We start from the raw sequence: 20,568 nt of genomic DNA, 5'->3' as shown, positions 1-20,568 counted from the left end.
TGCGTGCTGCAGCATTCTGGACCCTCTGCAGACGCTTGATGCTAGCTTTATTGGCACCTAGATATAAGGCGTTGCTATAATCAAGCCTCACGAGGATGGAAGCCTGCAAGATGGTTTGGCGTACTCTGGGAGGAAAGAAGCCAAGCAAGGGCCTCAGTCCTCTCAAAAGTGCAAAGCAGACTGTGGCTACAGCTCTTGTCTGCTTATCGAATGTTAGTCCGGTGTCGAACCAAACACCCAAGTTCTTTACCGTCTCCTTCGGTGACGGCGCAGTTTTCAGATGATCAGGCCACCATTGTTCTGACCAGAGCTCCTGGCCCTTCCCATACAATAGAATCTCGGATTTACTGGCGTTTAATTGAGGGCAATTAGCCTTCATCCAGTCTGAGATAATTGATAGATCCTCCTTAAAATTCTCCAGGTTAGTACAGCATTTTTTAGAGAAAGCGATCACCAGCTGGGTTTTGTCTGCATACGACACCAAGGACAGCCCCCTGCCTCTGGCCACCTCCGCCAAGGGTCCCACATACAGGTTGAATAAAAGTGGGCTTAGGATGGAACCTTGAGGAACACCCCGGCCCAGGGCATGTTCCTGAGAATGAAATGGTGGCACAGACACTTGGAATGACCGCCCAGCCAGGAATGACCAGATCCACTCCAGGGCTGCAGCCCTAATGCCGATCATCCAGAGACGTTGAAGAAGGATTTCATGTGACATCGTATCAAATGTGGCACTTAGATCCAACAGGACCAAGGCCGCAGAATTACCTACATCCAACCTACAACGGATGGATTCCGTGACCGCAAGAAGAGCTGACTCTGTGCTATGGCAGGGGCGAAACCCATGTTGAGATGGGTCGAAGATGTTATGCTCATCAATGTAATTAGACAAGATAGAATTTACATGTCCCTCCACCACTTTCGCCATAAAAGAGAGCTGAGATATAGGGCGGTAGTTGCATGGGTCGACCGGGTCAAGTGATGGATTTTTTAGCAATGGAATGATTTTAGCATGTTTTCACGCCCTTGGAACGGAGGCTGACTTCAGTGAGAGGTTGACCCATTCTAGAGCCACCGGGGAGATAAGAGGTTGAAGCTGGCGAAAATGACTCGCCGCCAATGAGTCAGCTGGCGAGCCCGACTTGATTTTAGCACTTAAGATCTCAAACTCCGCAGGCGACAGCAATGACAGGAATAGCAAGCCATTATTCACCCCATTGTCTGACCCTGCTAACACAGCGTGTTCAATGGGGGTGTTCCCAGTAGAGAGGCCCTGGTAAATCAACTCCACTTTTTCCACAAAGTGGAGTGCTAAAGCCTCCCAATGATGGTTTGACGCTACAGGGAAGATACTGGTCAAACCTGCACTCCTCATATAAAGATGGTTTTGGTGGGATTGGAGCTTGTCAAGATTTTATCGACAACAAACTCTGCCTGTGTTTTGCAGATAATACTTGGCCACAGTAGAGAGAATGGGTTTACTGATTGGTCAGTCCATGGCAGGGACCGGGGAGAGGATTTTTAAGCATCAAAGATTGGAAAAGATGGGGTCAAGCAGATGCCCACTCACATGTGTGCCCTCCGAGACCAGCTGCGGGAGCCGAAAAGCTTCTAGATCCGCTAAGAAGTTAGAGATCTCAGCCTTTCCTCCCAGCTCAAGGTGCAAATTAAGATCCCCCAAGATGGTAAAATTAGCCGCTTTGCTAGCCATAAGTCCAATTTTCTTCGCTAGATCTTTGCAAAAATTCCCGGAAGGCCCAGGGGGTCTATAGATTGAAAGACCGGACATGGTTAGGTTGCAGCTAAGCTTTACTTTAAAGAGAGCACTCTCACAGCCGGCGATATCTTCATTCGCCAGATTGACAGCAAATGTAACTTTAGCTATCACCGCAATGCCCCCCCCCCCCCCTTCCCCCTTCTCGATTGATATGATATATCATATAGCCGTCAGGAAGGGCAAGCCCTGGCTCCGCCACTGTATACTGGTTCAGCCAGGTTTCTGTGAGAAACAGGACATCAGGGGCCTCAGCCATTAAACGATCAATGACATCTGCATAATGACTCATCAAAGAACGACAATTTAAACTAAGTAGATTCAATTTGGTGTAACTGGATGGACAAATAACCTGCTCCTCAAAGGGACTAATAAGTAAATTAAATATGTGAAACATGTGTAAACCAATTATATCATGTTTAGAGAGGGAGCACAAGGACTTTAGCACTGGTTAGCATTGGTAAAGTACAAAGAGTCTCGAAACAAACAAAAATAATTCAACAGAGAAGGGAAGGAGGAAGGCAAAATGTCTGGGGTGACCCTTAAGAGAGACCATTTTCCAAACAGGGTTGTATTGCATATGTGCTAACGATGTGCATTGTAATGTCTGACATTCTTACACAGACTCAGCCCTTGTTGGTGATTATATAGCTTTCTTGTCAATCTGAGTTCCTTGCTTTACAATGGAGGCTTTTCTCCCTATTATGTGTTTGTCCCTCCACTTGAGCTTTGCTCTTTTGAACGCTTGTTTTGGATTGGCTATTGTTTAACCTTCTACTGCTGATGTCATGGAATTACTTGTTCAGCATGCCATATGAGTTCACGTGTTGCTGGTACTCTTTACTTTTATCGCCTTGTCTCTCCCGTTTTGCCTTCCCTCCTGCTGCTCCTCAGAATGGCAGCAGGCACCACATGATGGCCTTGATGATGCCCTAAATGTCCACTCCCAACCATGCGCTAAGGACTCCCACTTGAATCTGCTACACTACATTGCAGTGAGACTATGATAACTTTATGTTATGTTTGAGTGTTCAGCAAATATGAAGAGAAATATCATGAACAACTTCTGTACAAAAAAACTTACAAAATATTTTTCTGCTTTTATTGTTACAGATCCTCCCAGGACCCCACAAATAAATGTTGAGAATGTCACGACACCAGGTATTTTAAAAAATGGTGTCCTGAGCAATATACTAAGTATTAATTGCCAGCCTACAAATGACCTTTGAGACACATGAGGCATCATTTACAACATTTTGACGCAGGGCAGCAATGCACATCACTTTGCTGCGCTGCCCGAGTCGAAAGAAAGGGCAAGCATGAACCATATCCATGAGATACTGTGCATTACTGTCCTCTTACACTACACTGCGCTGGTCCACAAATGGCAGCCTAGCTCCAATGCAGGCACCCTTGCACTATGGTGCAGTGGGCCTTCGTTGTAATATGGTTGTTTTGGTGCAGGAAGGGACACCTTTCTTTACAAAAACAACTGTCACACCATCTTGAGATGGCACAGGGCTTTGACACATTCCAAGATTTACTCTATGTGGTAAATATGTGAATATAGAGTACATCGGGTAATGTGTCAAAAACAACGGCTGTTGAGTTGGAACACCCTCAGCAGTTCCCATGGCATGCCTCACCGAGGCAGTGTGAGGCAACGCAGTAATTTGTGCTGTGTTGCCTCACACCATATCTACGAGGCCATGAAAAGCCACGCAGGGTGGCTTTTCATGGCTTAAGTCTGCACTCAATAGGATATGAGTCACTTTGCTGGAACATCAAAAAAAGTGACACATCAGCGGCACACTGGGCTTGTAAACAAGCCCCAACATCTTCACTATCTTCCTATGCAAAAGCTGTACATGCATTGAAGTTCTGTCTTTTGAATTTAGGATGCATTATTCCCATGGTCCCTGTCCACCAGCCGGCCCCACTGACTGACTCTGCTGCCCCCACAGGTACATGATTGAGTTACATGGGAGGGTGCAGAATATAGCCACAATCTCAGCTTTTGGTGATAGATGTTTCATATGTTTTTAAAATTCAAGGGGCATTTTACCAACTGCCTGCGATAATTAATCACTGGCCCCACTTAGTGATAGATGTTTAAGAAATGATCGTCATGCTAGTGCTGTATCAACAACGCATAGCGCAATGGCTATAATTATTCTTGCAATAGCGGTGCTCTGTATAGAACATCGCTGGCTTTCCAGCGATGTTCCATGGAAAACAGCGATAACCTTGCTGATATGACCCTGTGGTCATATCAGCATAATCCACCCCCTATGTTGCGAATAGGTAAGTCAGGATTTTAGCGGACATTAGTTTTTGATCTGCTAAAATCCTGAGGGCCACCTTGTAAATATCGCAATGTGCATTTATTTATTTATTTATTTGCTGGTTTGTATAGCGCTTGAATCGACTCCTGTTGGAGTATCTCTGCACTTTTGGAGCCGATATTTCACTATAATTTACAAGTTAGTCCATCAAGGGTACGCCCAGTGACACCCACTTTGCATCTCATTATAGATGTAATGCGAGGCATCGGCAAAACTGCTGCTAACATGCGCTAATGCACGTTAGCTTTTAAAGCCAAAAAAAGGGAGATAAGGCCCTTGTTAATATGCCCCTTAGTTGGAGACCTACAATTCTAGAACGTTCGTCCAAATACCCCACACATTATCTTCCCTAATGTCATCACTTAAATAGGCAACAACTTATAACAATATCATTTTGAATAATATTTGGCTAAAATGTATTATTTTCTAAATGTTTGCAGATTGGTCTGGAAAGCAGGAAAATATCTCCATTAAAAAGGTGCTGGAAGGACGATCTGTCAATATACACTGCTTAGTGGAGAGCTCTCCTCTTTCAAACCTGACCTGGATAAAAGGAGAAAAAACGATTTTAGGAAAAGAGAACATTGACAAGCTGACAATAAGTATCTCAAACGCTGCATTCGAGAACGAAGGACAGTACTGGTGCGTTGCAAAGAACAAACATGGCCTGGCCAACTCTTCCGTATTCATCAGCGTGGAGTGTAAGTATGTGATCTTCTGGAAGCATGTTTAAGGACATAAGCAAACAAAACAATGGAATGGAAGCATTTGTAGCTCATGTATATTTGACACCTATAGACTAAAACATTTTGTTTTACTATTTCTCTATATTTATTGAAGGCACCACTGAACACACCCGAGGGCTCAATGCACCACTGTGTTGTGTTGTGCGACTGAAAAAAAATTATGTCTTGTATTTACAACACGTCACATGCAGAAATCGTCATTGCCCACACAAATAAGTTTCACTAATATGTGCATAGTTAACCAAGGGTAAATCATTCCTATTACAACCAAGAAAAGATGTCAGTGAGCGCCTACATCAGCTTTCTTACAAGCCTGTGGTACTAGCAGTGTAATACAGCCCTGTAATACAGGCTGCAAACCGACTCTAAGTAATGTGACGTGTAGGTACTGCACCCTTGAAATGCAGTGATGTTACCAGCCAGAACGTAACCCAACAAGGACTTGTGGTACCGCATCTTTCTAATCCAGCAATGAGGTCAGGGTATATTAGTTTGTGGTAAGTGGAAGTGAATCAGCGTAAATCCAACATGTTGGTGGGATTTATATCTGATTTATATTTATATTTGAAGCAAAAAACCTGCAAACCACAGTCCTTGTAGCACCACAGCAGTCCGTTCTTCTTCATTTCACCGGTCTAGGAGTGAACTAAAGTGGTAGGGCATTGACCAGTACTTATAACCAGTTGAGCCTTGGAAATGGGGATAGATTCAAAGTGGGGCTTTGAAGTGCACAGAGATCCTCCTTTCTTAGCCCTAGCTCCAGCCTCACTACAGGGGAGTCTACAGCCCCTTGTTTGAGAACAGGACACCGTCTATTCAGGTGCGTCAGCTTCTCCCTCCCATTCTCCCCACAATGACCAATCAGGATGTGGATGGCCCATCAGTGACAAGTACGCTCCATTTCTGTGTGGTTGTCTAGAGGTAATGTAGAAAGTCCAGCCTTCACCCACCCAGACGTGTATCTGAGACAGACTGCGGGAACACATGGCTAAGACCTAAAAATGCCATATTTCTAAAAGTGACATTTTTAAAGTTGTAACAGTAAATCCAATTTAGCCTTCAAAGATGATTTTTAATTACAAGTCCAATGGCCCCACTCATCAAAGATCTACTTCTCAATCAGGATTTAGAACTTATAAAGTGTAATAAGGACTTCCCAATGTTAACCGATGAGAGCGGTAGGTTGCTCAGTAGTGAAAAACTGAATTTGGGTGTTTTTCACTATCAGGATTGCAAAACTTAAAAGTGCATGTCCTGCCTTTTGATTACACAGCACTATCTAGGGCTTACTGTAGGGGTGTCTTATATAAATAGAAGGGGAGTTTAAGGATTAGCTAGGGATTTTAAATGCCAAGTCGACATGGCAGTGTGATGCTTCCTTTAGCCTGCAATGTCGTGCCTGGGACGAGTTTTATAGGGTTGCCTAGGTGGGTGTCACAATAAGTGCTGTAGGCCCACTATTAGCATTTAATTTGCAGTCTCCGTGTATTTTTAAAATATCACTCTATTAGGGACTAATAAGTAAATTAAATATGTGAAACACGTGCAAATTAATTATACCATGTTTAGAGAGGGAGCACAAGCACTTTAGCACTGGTAATCATTGGTAAAGTACAAAGAGTCTCGAAACAAACAAAACTAATTCAACAGAGAAAGTAAGGAGGAAGGCAAAATGTCTGGGGTGAACCTTCAGAGAGACCATTATCCAAACAGGGTTGTATTACATGTGTGCTAACGATGTGCATTGTAATGTCTGACATTCTTACACAGACTCAAGCCTTGTTGGTGATTATATGGCTTTCTTGTCAATCTGAGTTCTTTGCTTTACAATGGAGGCTTTTCTCCCTATTCTGTGTTTGTCCCTCCACTTGAGCTTTGCTCTTTTGAACCCTTGTTTTGGATTGGCTATTGTTTAACCTTCTACTGCTGATGTCATGGAATTACTTGTTTAGCACGTCATGTGAGTTCACGTGTTGCTGGTACTCTTTACTTTTATCGCCTTGACTCTCCCATTTTGCCTTCCCTCCTGCTGCTCCAGAATGGCAGCAGGCACCACATGATGGCCTTGATGATGCCCTAAATGTCCACTCCCAACCATGCGCTAAGGACTCCCACTTGCATCTGCTACACTACATTGCATTGAGATTATGATACCTTTATGTTAAGCTTGAGTCTTCAGCAAATATGAAGAGAAATATCATGAACTACTTCTGCACAAAAAACGTACAAAATATTTTTCTGCTTTTATTGTTACAGATCCTCCCAGGACCCCACAAATAAAGGTTGAGAATGTCACGACATCAGGTATTATTAAAAAGCATTTGCAATGCAATAGGTCTCGCATTAGGAAAGTTAGAGCTATTGGTCTCGTAAATGTACATTTTTTTATTTATGTGTTTTGAAAATAGCTAAATTAATATCTTTGTTATTTACAATGCCAATAGTTATAACTTTCGCAAATATGACACCTATAGCATTTGTAATGCAACATGTTTTGTATTTACGTGACTTAGATGTATTGATATTACAAATAACAATGGCTTTTAATTTTTTTAAATAATTAATACTGAACTAAAAGTGATTGCAATTTATAATGGCAATAACTTAAACTTTTGTAAATAACTTTGTGAAGATTATGTTCAGTGTATTTTATTGTGACGAAAATCGAAGAACAGAAGTGAAATATTAACATCTTTTTGTGACATTTGTAATTAAGCTTGAAACATTGAGAGAACATATTTGAACCAGTTGTTGAATGGTTGCACAGATTGATGCAGTGATGGTGCTGAGTGATGCTGTGGTGGTGCTGAGTGATGCTGTGGTGGTGCTGAGTGATGCTGTTGTGGTGCTGAGTGGTGCTGTGGTGGTGCTGAGTGATGCTGTGGTGGTGCTGAGTGATGCTGTGGTGGTGCTGAGTGATGCTGTGGTGGTACTGAGTGATGCTGTGGTGGTGCTGTGGTGGTGCTGAGTGGTGCTGTGGTGGTGATGAGTGGTGCTGTGGTGGTGCTGAGTGGTGCTGTTGTGGTGCTGAGTGATGCTGTGGTGGTGCTGAGTGATGCTGTTGTGGTGCTGAGTGATGCTGTGGTGGTGCTGAGTGGTGCTGTTCTGGTGCTGAGTGGTGCTGTGGTGGTGCTGAGTGATAATGTGGTGGTGCTGAGTGATAATGTGGTGGTGCTGAGTGATAATGTGGTGGTGCTGTGGTGGTGCTGAGTGGTGCTGTGGTGGTGTTGAGTGGTGCTGTTGAGGTGCTGAGTGATGCTGTGGTGGTGCTAAGTGATGCTGGTGTTGCGCTGAGTGATGCTGTAGTGGAGCTGAGTAGTGCTGTGGTGGTGCTGAGTGGTGCTGTGGTGGTGCTGAGTGGTGCAGTGGTGGTGCTGAGTGGTGCTGTGGTGGTGCTGAGTAGTGCTGAGTGATGCTGTGGTGGCGCTGAGTAATGCTGTGGTGGTGCTGAGTGATGCTGTGGTGGTGCTGAGTGGTGCTGTGGTGGTGCTGTTGCGCTGCTGAGTGGTGCTGTGGTGGTGTTGAGTGATGCGGTGGTGGTGCTGAGTGATGCTGTGGTAGTGCTGAGTGCTGCTATGGTGGCGCTGAGTGCTGCTGTGGTGGCGCTGAGTGCTGCTGTGGTGGCGCTGAGTGATGCTGTGGTGGCACTGAGTGGTGCTGTGGTAGCGCTGAGTGGTGCTGTGGTGGCACTGAGTGGTGCTGTGGTGGCACTGAGTGGTGCTGTGGTGATGCTGAGTGGTGCGGTGGTGGTGCTGAGTGGTGCTGAGTGATGCGGTGGTAGTGCTGAGTGATGCTGTGGTGGTGTTGAGTGATGCTGGGGTGGTGTTGAGTGGTGCTGTGGTGGTGTTGAGTGATGCTGCAGTGGTGCTGAGTGATGCTGTGGTGGTGCTGAGTGATGCTGTGGTGGTGCTGAGTGATGCTGTGGTGGTGCTGAGTGATGGTGTGGTGGTGCTGAGTGGTGCTGTGGTGGTGCTGTGGTGATGCTGTGGTGGCGCTGAGTGATGTGGTGGTGCTGTTGAGTGGTGCTGTGGTGGTATTGAGTGGTGCTGTTGTGGTGCTGAGTGGTGCTGTGGTGATGCTGAGTGGTGCTGTGGTGGTGCTGAGTGATAATGTGGTGGTGCTGACTGATACTGTTGTAGCGCTGAGTGATGATATGGTGATGCAGAGGGCCGAAAGGCACAACACATTAGAGCTATTAACATTACAAATGCCAATGTCTTTTATTTTTGTTTTCCTTTTTAAAACATAAAAAAAGGCTTTTTCATTTACAATGCCAATAGCTAAACTTGCGTAAATGCAAGACCTATTGCATTGCAGGAAGTAGGGGGCAAGGCATGAGTAAAAAGGATAGAGAAAGTTGGGAAGGATAGAGAAAGATGGTGAAGGGGTGAATAAAGAAAGAGAAGCAGCATGGGCGCAACAGAAGGAAGGGTGACTTGGATGCTACCAAGTACTAAAGGACATCTGTCTAATGTTGGCCTAATGTCCTTGGTGATGAAGTAGCCCCGCCTTCCTGGTCCCCCTAGGCAGACTGTGTACAGCCTTTTGTGGTGCTGGGATGCTAAGAATAGCAGCCTGTGCTACTGGGATAGATTTGAAAAGTCCATCACCGGGGAGCTGAGAAGGGGGGGATTACGGCATTGTGGGGAGACCGAACACCGCAGGCATCTCGGATCCACACACGCAGCATACCTTACAGCAGATGGGGGCGCGCAGAGGGGGAGACAGGTGCTGGAGGGAAACTAATCAACAGCGACAACAAAAGAGAAATGGGAGAGACAAACAAAGAGCAAAAAGCAAAGAAAGAGAGGGGAAAATAGTTTAAAGGAGAGGGAGAGAACAAAGAAATGGAGGAGGCAAAGTGCGGGAGGCAAACAAAGAAAGGTGGCAACAAAAAGAAACAATGGGCGATAGATGCTTGGCGCCACTATTATTCTTACCTTGAGGTCCTAGAAATCCGTTCCCCGGCCAACCATTTAAAAAAAGGAAAATTAAAAAATACAATTGGAACCAGTGAGGGGTGCGGCAGCAACGGATAGCACGAGTGAAAAGGAGGAGCATGTAGTTGTAGTAGTGCGCGAAAAGTGGGCATGAGAAACAATGAAACCCGCACTTCCATGAACTGGGAAAACTGAAATTAACTAAAACTGGTGGAACGGGAGGTGCAATGAATGAGGGGTGGAGAGAAGGGGGGCACGGTGTGAGGAGGAATGAGCATGCTCCCGTTTACTCCATCAACTTCGCCGCAGTTTGTGAAATGTCTGTGCCTCGTGTGAAGTCGCACCGCCGCACTTTGGAATTGAAATAAAGATTTCAAAAACGCCACTGGCGAGCAGCAACACAAGTCCCTCGATCGCTGAAAGTGAAAGCTATACATATGAAACCTGGGAAGGCGAGGGCTGCCCGTGCATGCGCGGTACTTGTAATTTCCACGTGTCCTGCGGCTCGTGCCCAGTAAGCTCGTGCCTATTGGCTGCGCGTGTGGACAGAAGCCACCGGAGATTCAAGAGTGCAGCAGGGCTCGTGCGGCCCAGGGAGGGAGCCACCAAAGCGCAACCAACATTTCATGCGGGGCTCCTGTGAGCAAAACGGAGCCCCGCCTGTAGCTGCAGAGTCCCCACAGTAGCCGGTAAGTGGGGCATACTGACTGTACGTGCAAAGCGGGCCACGCTTAGAAAACACGTGCACATGAAAAAAAAAACGGTTAAGGCTCAAAGCGACACTGCAGTAAAGCGCATTTTACTTGGGGAAGAATGTTATGATCTCTTGTTTATATTCCGTGACTGCGCCCAAGATATCAGACATGCGGCGTAAGCCAGGCCGGTGGGCGCGGAAGATGCATGAGCTTCGATGTGACCGACACACAGAGGATAAAACTCAAGCTTTCTCCGTGGAGCAGACAAGGGGGGGGGGGGGAGGGAGTGAGTGAAAGCGAGCGATGTGCACGTGCAGCTGACGTTTACAGCACTTGAAGCCATTCTTGTGAGACAGGAGATGTGCACGGCGCCGGCCAGGGCATGCGTGCCCACAGAAACCAATCACCGCACGTGCCCGACCCCTGTCTCAGATTCCCAGGAGATGGGCAACATTAGTTGTCGGCTGGACGCAATGCTTCGGATTGCTTTCTCCAGCTCGACCTAAAAATGGTGTTCCAAGCAATATACTAAGCATTAATTGCCAGCCTACCAATGACCTTTGAGACACATGAGGCATCATTTACAACATTTTGACGCAGGGCAGCGCTGCACATCACTTTGCTGCGCTGCCCGAGTCGAAAGAAAGGGCAAGCATGAACCATATCCATGAGATACTGTGCATTACTGTCCTCTTACACTACACTGCGCTGGTCCACAAATGGCAGCCTAGCTCCAATGCAGGCACCGTTGCACTATGGTGCAGTGGGCCTTCGTTGTAATATGGTTGTTTTGGTGCAGGAAGGGACACCTTTCTTTACAAAAACAACTGTCACACCATCTTGAGATGGCACAGGGCTTTGACACATTCCAAGATTTACTCTATGGGGTAAATCTGTGAATATAGAGTACATCGGGTAATGTGTCAAAAACAACGGCTGTTGAGTTGGAACACCCTCAGCAGTTCCCATGGCATGCCTCACCGAGGCAGTGTGAGGCAACGCAGTAATTTGTGCTGTGTTGCCTCACACCATATCTACGAGGCCATGAAAAGCCACGCAGGGTGGCTTTTCATGGCTTAAGTCTGCACTCAATAGGATATGAGTCACTTTGCTGGAACATCAAAAAAAGTGACACATCAGCGGTGCACTGGGCTTGTAAACAAGCCCCAACATCTTCACTATCTTCCTATGCAAAAGCTGTACATGCATTGAAGTTCTGTCTTTTGAATTTAGGATGCATTATTCCCATGGTCCCTGTCCACCAGCCGGCCCCACTGACTGACTCTGCTGCCCCCACAGGTACATGATTGAGTTACATGGGAGGATGCAGAATATAGCCACAATCTCAGCTTTTGATGATAGATGTTTCATATGTTCTTAAAATTCAAGGGGCATTTTACCAACTGCCTGCGATAATTAATCACTGGCCCCACTTAGTGATAGATGTTTAAGAAATGATCGTCATGCTAGTGCTGTATCAACAACGCATGGCGCAATGGCGATAATTATTCCTGCAATAGCGGTGCTCTGTATGGAACATCAGTGGTTTTCCAGCGATGTTCCATGGAAAACAGCGATAACCTTGCTGATACGCCCCTGTGGTCGTATCAGCATAGTCCACCCCCTATGTTGTGAATAGGTAAGTCAGGATTTTAGCAGACGTTGGTTTTTGGCGAAAATCGCAGTTTTCGCCAAAAACTAACATCTGCTAAAATCCTGAGGGCCACCTTGTAAATATCGCAATGTGCATTTCACTATATTTTACAAATTAGTCCGTCAAGGGTACGCCCAGTGACACCCACTTTGCATCTCATTATAGATGTAATGCGAGGCATCGGCAAAACGGCTGCTAACATGCACTAATGCATGTTAGCAACGGCTTGCAAATAGGGCGATAGGATTATCACTGCTTTTCTGGCTTTTAAAGCCAAAAAAGCAGAGATAAGGCCCTTGTTAATATGCCCCTTAGTTGGAGATCTACAATTCTAGAACGTTCGTCCAAATACCCCACACATTATCTTCCCTAATTTAATCAGTTAAAGAGGCAACAACTTATAACAATATCATTTTGAATAATATTTGGCTAAAATGTATTATTTTCTAAATGTTTGCAGATTGGTCTGGAAAGCAGGAAAACATCTCCATTAAAAAGGTGCTGGAAGGACGATCTGTCAATATACACTGCTTAGTGGAGAGCTCTCCCCTTTCAAACCTGACCTGGATAAAAGGAGAAAAAACGATTTTAGGAAAAGAGAACATTGACAAGCTGACAATAAGTATCTCAAACGCTTCATTCGAGAACGAAGGACAGTACTGGTGCGTTGCAAAGAACAAACATGGCCTGGCCAACTCTTCCGTATTCATCAGTGTGGAGTGTAAGTATGTGATCTTCTGAAAGCAAGTTTAAGGACCTAAGCAAACAAAACAATGGAATGGAAGCATTTGTAGCTCATGTGTATTTGACACCTAAAGACTCAAACATTTTGTTTTACTATTTCTCTATATTTATTGAAGTTACCACTGAACACACCCCAGGGCTTAATGCACCACTGTGTTGTGCGACTGGACAATAATTATGACTCGTATTTACAACACGTCACATGCAGAAATCGTCATTGCCCACACAAATAAGTTTCACTAATATGTGCATAGTTAACCAAGCGTAAATCATTCCTATTACAACCAAGAAAAGATGTCAGTCAGCACCTACATCAGCTTTCTTACAAGCCTGTGGTACTAGCAGTGTAATACAGCCCTGTAATACAGGCTGCAAACCGACTCTAAGTAATGTGACGTGTAGGTACTGCACCCTTGAAATGCAGTGATGTTACCAGCCAGAACGTAACCCACCAAGGACTTGTGGTGCTGCATCTTTCTAATCCAGCAATGAGGTCGGGCATATTAGTTTGCGGTAAGTGGAAGTGAATAAGCGTAAATCCAACATGTTGGTGGGATTTATATTTGATTTATATTTATATTTGAAGCAAAAAACTGCAAACCACATAAAGTGATTGTACTCAGGACTTATGTGGGATGAAAAGACTGGGTGATCTCTCAAAGGGCCGTGGCCAATGTAAATAGGGCGTGCCTTAAAAAAAAGTAAGCTACCAATCTGTGCTTAGCATAGTGTGACGCCCGACTTGTATTTTGGGGTTTCGTCATTGCATCCAGATATATTATGCAACAAGTGAAATCATACCTACAACAAGTCAGGACTATTGGCTTTGTCAATGGTTGTTAGTTGCATAAGATAAATAAGCAGCAACTATGGCTTGTATATAATATTGAAAAAGCTTCCACTTAATGCCTTGGTGACACCACGACAATGTTGTGCTCCTGATTTTCAAAAAGAGAGGGGAAATCCAGAGAGAACATTTATCTCTTTAAAGAATTTCCCTTCCCCTACAACGCTCACCTGGCATGAGGCCATGCCCTAACCTCTCCACTAGTGAGAGAACTTCTCCACACTAGTGAGAAGTGAGCAGTGTGAGCACACGCACATCATTGTACCTGCTGTCACTACAGTGCAGAAAAAAACAGACTGCCTTTGCCAGGGCACAAAACAGAGCTCGATAGACACCAGTTTTGAGGGCCCCTTTAAAAAACTGCTGGTGCTCAGACCCGGTGAGACCCGGCCCACTGTCAGACAGAGAAAGGTTCCACTAATCTTTGTAGCCGGATACAGCGGGAACAATGATGATGCTTATTAATCCCTACCACCACTATTGAAATACCCCAGAGTGATAGGTAACACTTGAAGGATAATCCCACCACGGGCAAAAGGGAAAAAAGGGATGAACGGAAAAATAAAGTTGCAGCTGTTTGGCTTAAATAAGGGATGTCGTCATGAGCTGTGGACCTCACTCTCCTGCACTTCACCCCATCAACCCTGTAAGTGAAACACAAGGCACACATCAGAAGGTTCTCTCCCCCTCCTAGTTATGACACACAGCAATCACTCTAATGTGTAAGTACTCACTTCAATAACAGCTGCACTCTCCCTTGGTAACACAGACAAAAAAGGAAAAAAAATAAAGAAAAATTGGAATCTCAGTAATAGTCCACAATATGAAGCACTTATCTGTATGAAGATTCGTCTCTCCGTGATGAAAGTCACACAATCCAAAAATAATGTTTATGCTTCTTCTACTTTCACACTTCCGTGGTATTTGATTTGCCAATGTTTGTTTAGTTCAAAGTCTAATCACAAAACAAAACAGGAATGCTTCTTCACGCTTCTTTCTTTATAAGTACCAAGAGTTATTTCCAAGAAAACCAAAAGAGACCCTTGGCTTCCATGTATTTTTCCTATGGCACGCCCAAGGAGACTGGTTTCAATTACGAGTGCAGTATTCAAGGGCGCTTTGGAAAACAGAAGAGAGAGTGTTCACAGCGCGGATTCAAGGCTGTGTCCATTTCTGTATTCCTTCGTTTTCTGCCGAGTCAACGTAGATAACGCTACTCGGTACCGGCCTTCGCAATCCTGAGCCAACGAGAGACCAGAAATCTATTTCCACAATTAAGCCTCGGGGAGCGCACCGCTCCAGGAAGGGAGCAGAACCAAAGTACTCGACGAGGTGCAGCGACGCCTCGGGCAACACGCCGCTCCCGGACAGTAACGGCTGATCTTTTCCTCGAGTTGGCGGGGAAACGCCTCAGCCCGTGTGCTGCTAGTACTAAGTATAGTTTAATAGTGATTGGTCTGGATAAACACAGTCTGAATTTAGAATGTAATACCATGGTTGGGGGTTCTCTTTAACAACCAGAATTGATTTCTATCTAAAAGAACCCTTTTTGCCAATATTAGGATAATCAAAGACTGGGGAAAAAACATAATGCTCTAATTTATACCTTGTAATTTTCATGCAGCTCTAAGATGACAGTTAATAACTCACTGTTCTATGTCAGGATTTTGACTTACAAACTGCAAGTAACAAAAGGATCTCACTGACAATATCAGTAACCCACTGACCTATTTAGATTATGTGCACTTTGTGATCTGCATGGGGCATGTCCTTTGCAGCAGGCACATTAACCCTCTGCGCTACCTTTTTACAAGTCAAAACTTCCAACTGATAAACTCCATCTCTTTCTAGGAAGAACATCAATGAGCGGAGTTATCATGATATTTTTATTGTTGCAGGAAATTGCTGGAGAACAGGAAAGAGGCAACAAGTGCATTTAAAAACATAATATACTTGCAAACATTATGCCCCCACCCAAAATCAGCACTCAGTGCAATCTCACTGGTCGCACCACCCTATAGCATCCCTGTTCAAGGGTCCTGTGACCTCAGTGACAGAGTCATTGTTGCTCTATGGTTTGCTGCTTCGTAGACCTGGCCGCAAGACTGGAGGTTAACTTCAGTATGGATTGTGGTGAACAGGCCTTGAAGGTTAACCCACACATGCCACCGCTAGGGTCCACCTGCTGGTGCTAAGACACCAGGGCTTCTAAAGCCTTACAGGCCTTCGAAAGTCTAGCATGGGAATGTGCTCTTTCAGGAGAGAAGTCAGGTGGACTGGTCATGAAGGCTGATCCTGGTTCATCAGTCCCAAATTCGTCAGATCTGATGTTAGCGCCACATCCTACTGAAAGAAATTTCCACTGCCTTCAAATAAAACTCAATTGTGCCCCGCTATAAACACCTGGATGCGACTCAGTTCAAATTACGCACTAGACAAGAGTATTATGGGTGTGAATACATGACTACAGTTGCCCATGCAGGGTTTACTGTCTTGTTATGTGTTTTGTATTAAAGAAAAGGCATTCCAAAATAGCTGCTGATGTGCATGTATGACTTGTGAAGCCCGTTATGATGCATGGACACTTGTGGACATGTGTGAATCATGATGTGTGGGTGCACGTGTCATAACATAGGCGGACATTTTTTTATTTACTGACCATTGAAGATGCCAATATTAGACTAGTATGTAAAAAAATAAGTCATGAAAAGTGTGAGAAATGAGGCAATTGCCCCAGCAGCATTTTCCAGTTGGCAGGTCCTCATAAAAATAAATAAATATGATAATAATAATAATCATAACAATAATAATACTAAGAATATTGATACATTATAATAATAATGATAAGAATAATGATAATAATAATAATAATAATAATAATAATAATAATAATAATAATAATAATAATAATAATAATAATAATTATAATATATATGGTCACAGTGAAGGGGGAGCTGAAAGAGCTTGCACCCCTGCAGCGCTTGGCAGCTGTGGGGTCAGCAGGATATTCTCTGCCTAGCTTAAGTTCACCAGCAGGAGTGTGCACCCCTTTACACACATTTAATTATGGCTGATTCTCTAATAGCTATTGCCAAAGGTTCTCACACCAGTATAAAGGGTAACAGTGACAGAGGAAATCCTTCTCTGGTGCCTCTGCTGATTTTGATGGTATCAGAAATACTTTGAGACTAATATAGTCTCTACGGACAATTCACACAAACTTGTGTTCAAGGCTGAATAACTTTAGAGTACGAAACATATAACATATAACCCCACTCCACTCGATCAAATGCTTTCTCAGTGTTGAGGTAGAGGCCATTTTTCTGTCATAAAAGGTGCAACAGGGCCACAATATGGCTAAGTGAGGACTGGCTTGGTACAAATCCCTCCTGGTTTCATGTAAGAGATCTCCTTACCCAGTTTTATCGCCAATACCGTAACCAGATGTTTTTCACTGTAGTTAAGAAGGTAGATGGGTTTGCAACTGGAGCAAATACGTTCATCCCTCCTGGGCTTACGTATGCCCTGAGAAATCCGAAGCAAAAGACATCTGATTCCGTAGGCTCCTTAGAGACTTTCTCCAGTAGCAGAACCGTTATGGAGATGTTGGCTTTATAGAAGTCCAGGGAAAAGCCATCGCCTGTGGTATTCTTGTCTTTTGCCACCTGTTTAATGGCCTTTGTGATCTCTATGGCTGATATATCTTGGTCTCGTTCCACACTCAGGTGTTAAAGTATCATTTGATAAATATCTTTGCATTAATTGAAGCAAACTATTTTATAATGATCATTGGGTGTGTTAGCATTTTCTCATTAGGACCACATATTCCCTTTCCTCATGTTAATTCAGTTGCCAAGCAGCAGTCTTCCGTCTGTCTCCCCATGTTTGTGGGCCTCCCCTTTAATACAGAGTATGGCTGTCTTTGCAACGGTACAGCAAATAGTCAAATACCACAATGAAGGGAGCGCCTTATTCTGTAATCAGTATTTGCAAATGCAAAGGTGTTCCCGATTGATTCAATCAAAAAGACATGTTTCCTTGACTCCACAGATCAACAATGTATTCCACGTCACTTTAAGATAGTGTTTCCACAACGATTATGACAGTTCATCAATATTAATTGACTAGCTTACAACAATTCATCAACAGAAGTTCCTTATAAATTAGGTCAATGCGTTTCGTCCAAAGTAGGACGTCATCAGGGCTGAAAAGAAAAACAAAACACTGTTCATATTTCCCATACCACATAATTAAAATCATCTTGATTGATGACACAATTTCCTAAGCATTAATTTCTTCACATTATCATTAAAATCCCCAATGTATCATTGCCATCAGCATTTACAACGTCCCTCTATAACAATCTCAACAAAAGTCGATCATATAAAGCAAGTTGCAAACAATTCTTAGAAACAACTAAACACTGGGAGAAAAACATATTCATCCTATATGTAGAAAAACTAGACCCTCCAAAACATAATCTCATGGTTATTGAATCATAACTGTACATTGACCAGTTAATTCATGTCACCTAAATGTTTTTCCTGACATTGATCATTCACTGATTATTTAGCTCAACCTGAGACATTATTACGTGCCAGAATTCTATCTCTGTTCTAAAATCCTCTTTACAGTATTAAGACAGAAAAGTAAAACACCTACCTATAGTTCAGTTTTCTTTCTGTGTAACTTCTACCTATCACGTAAACGGTTCAGATATTTATTTTGAGTTTTCTGAAGATAAAAGGAGATACATAAAATATGATTATTACATCTGCCCCAATCCTCTTATCTCTTGCCATCCATTCCTAATCTGATAACCTCATGGCCCATTAAACGTACATTCTAAAATAAGGGTTTCCAAAATGTCATGAGTACTGTATTTCATTAGGTCATCCGTGCCTACTAAATTCCCAATCAGCAGTTCTGCACGAAAATAAAATTAAACCTACTACACCAAAGTCCACTAAAGTGTTCCTCATACAAAAGTTTCAAAATTGAACCTAACCAACATATTTATTATTAGCTCACCTTACATATATCCGCATCCAAATTCAATTACAAATTCCCTGTAAACAGCTATTACAGTGGTCTGTTAAAAGCATCTTACTTATATGCAGTCCAATTCCTACAATTGAAACAACAATAGAAAAACCTGTTACTCAAAGGTCCAAGACGCAAGCCCAAGATTATATAAAGCCTCCAATCCATGCCAAAACCTGCTCACCTTCAATTAAAGCCCCATTCAGCTAAGACGACCTCATTACTCGCAGCCAGCCCGATAAATTCCGCTGTCAGAGCTCTTCCCGCATCTGTCTCCTAAAAAGTCTAATCACAACCAATCATGAGCGAGTCCCTTTAGCTCATTCATTAGCATAAAACCAGTATTGTTTCCACTGTGGTCCTTGTCACCTTTCAACCAATGAAAGCGCTTCTTTATATATTTCCTGTGCCGGAAAACCAACCAATCAGAATCCTGCTTTTCCGCAAACCACCGTTACCAATTCCAACCCTTCTTTTCATATTTCCGGTCACAGGAAGTCAGGACATAGCATTCGGGGGCACCTGGTTAATACACAAAACACCATTTTGTCAGTGCACGCTACGCATGTGCATGTGCATATGAATATGTTTTTCTCCCAGTATTTAGTTGTTTCTAAGAATTGTTTGCAATTTACTTTATATGATCGACTTTTGTTGAGATTGTTATATAGGCATGCTTCCTTATAGAGGGACATTGCTAATGCTTATGACAATGATGTTGATGATAATGTAAAGAATTTAATGCTTAGGAAACCATGTCATCAATGAAGATGATTTTAATTATGTGATATAGGAAATATGAACAGTGTTTTGTTTTTCTTTTCAGCCCTTATGACGTCCTACGTTGGATGAAACACGTTGGCTGCAAGCTTGTCAATTAATATTGATGAACTGTCATAATAGTTGTGGAAACACTATCCTACAGTGACGTGCAATAAATTGTGGATCTGTGGATTCAAGGAAATCTGTCTTTTTAATTGAATCAGTTGGAAACAAAGTGCTCCGGGGGACAGTGTCAGGGCAGGCGGGGGACCCTCTAGCATAATTGTCCTCAAGCTCCCGACTCCCGCCGGCCGCTCCATACACTGTGAACTCTTACTCTTATCCCCGCAACCTTTGCTCATCCTCGCCTCTCTGCAAACAGAGCGCCAGAGCCCCACTTACCCAGAAAGCTCCCCAGAGCCTCAGGCGCTGCTGCTGGCCACCACTGCAACACTGGGCCTCTGGCATAATTGTGTGAGTTAAGCCTCCGGAGGCCAATGTCATGTTAGGCAGGGGTCGGGGCGGACGGGGCACGGCCTGATGGGCAATATGGGGCAGGCGGGGGTCGGGGAAGCCTGATTGCTCCCGGACAAGGTCGGGACGGGCTGCTAGTTATTGATAAAGCAAATATTACAAGGGCAGCGCAACTACAAAGTCAGATTTATCAAGCCACACAAGGCCACCTTGAGTAGATACTGGGCACCACTCACAACCCGGGCGCCCAGCTGCATCTGCCGAAAGACGTTGCGGGTGCGGCTGGTGGGCTCTGCGGCTCAAGCGCAGGCGGCCGTCAGCACAGCGAGGATCCTGGAATGAGTCCCGGAGAAAGGCCAGAGGTGAGCAGCGGAGGCCAGAGCGGCCGAGAATTGGAGCCGGCTGGCGTGGGAGGTCGGACTGGAGGCGGGGAGGCCTGGAATGCCACATTGTTGTCCCTGAGCGTGCGGGGCCCGAGGGGCTTTAAGGACGCGCCCACCGTGTAGCTGCAGTCTCAAGAGAGGAGATGGACTGCTGTGTGAAG

General features: G+C 44.3%; 1 protein-coding gene across 1 annotated transcript in view; it reads left to right on the top strand.

Annotated features, from left to right (window-relative positions):
* Positions 1-20,568, top strand: part of LOC147701132 (sialic acid-binding Ig-like lectin 10) — a 78,386-nt gene that overhangs the window by 14,095 nt on the left and 43,723 nt on the right. The window contains exons 2-5 of the mRNA XM_086928584.1: positions 2,888-2,935; positions 4,560-4,820; positions 7,122-7,169; positions 12,615-12,875. Coding sequence (XP_086784710.1) covers positions 2,888-2,935; positions 4,560-4,820; positions 7,122-7,169; positions 12,615-12,875 — 618 coding nt within the window. The remainder of the gene's footprint in view (positions 1-2,887; positions 2,936-4,559; positions 4,821-7,121; positions 7,170-12,614; positions 12,876-20,568) is intronic.

Source organism: Lissotriton vulgaris, chromosome 7 (assembly GCF_964263255.1).
Source record: "Lissotriton vulgaris chromosome 7, aLisVul1.2, whole genome shotgun sequence".
NCBI lineage: Eukaryota > Metazoa > Chordata > Amphibia > Caudata > Salamandridae > Lissotriton > Lissotriton vulgaris.
The sequence above is the reverse complement of the archived record's forward strand: the minus strand, read 5'-3'. Positions and strand labels throughout refer to the sequence as shown.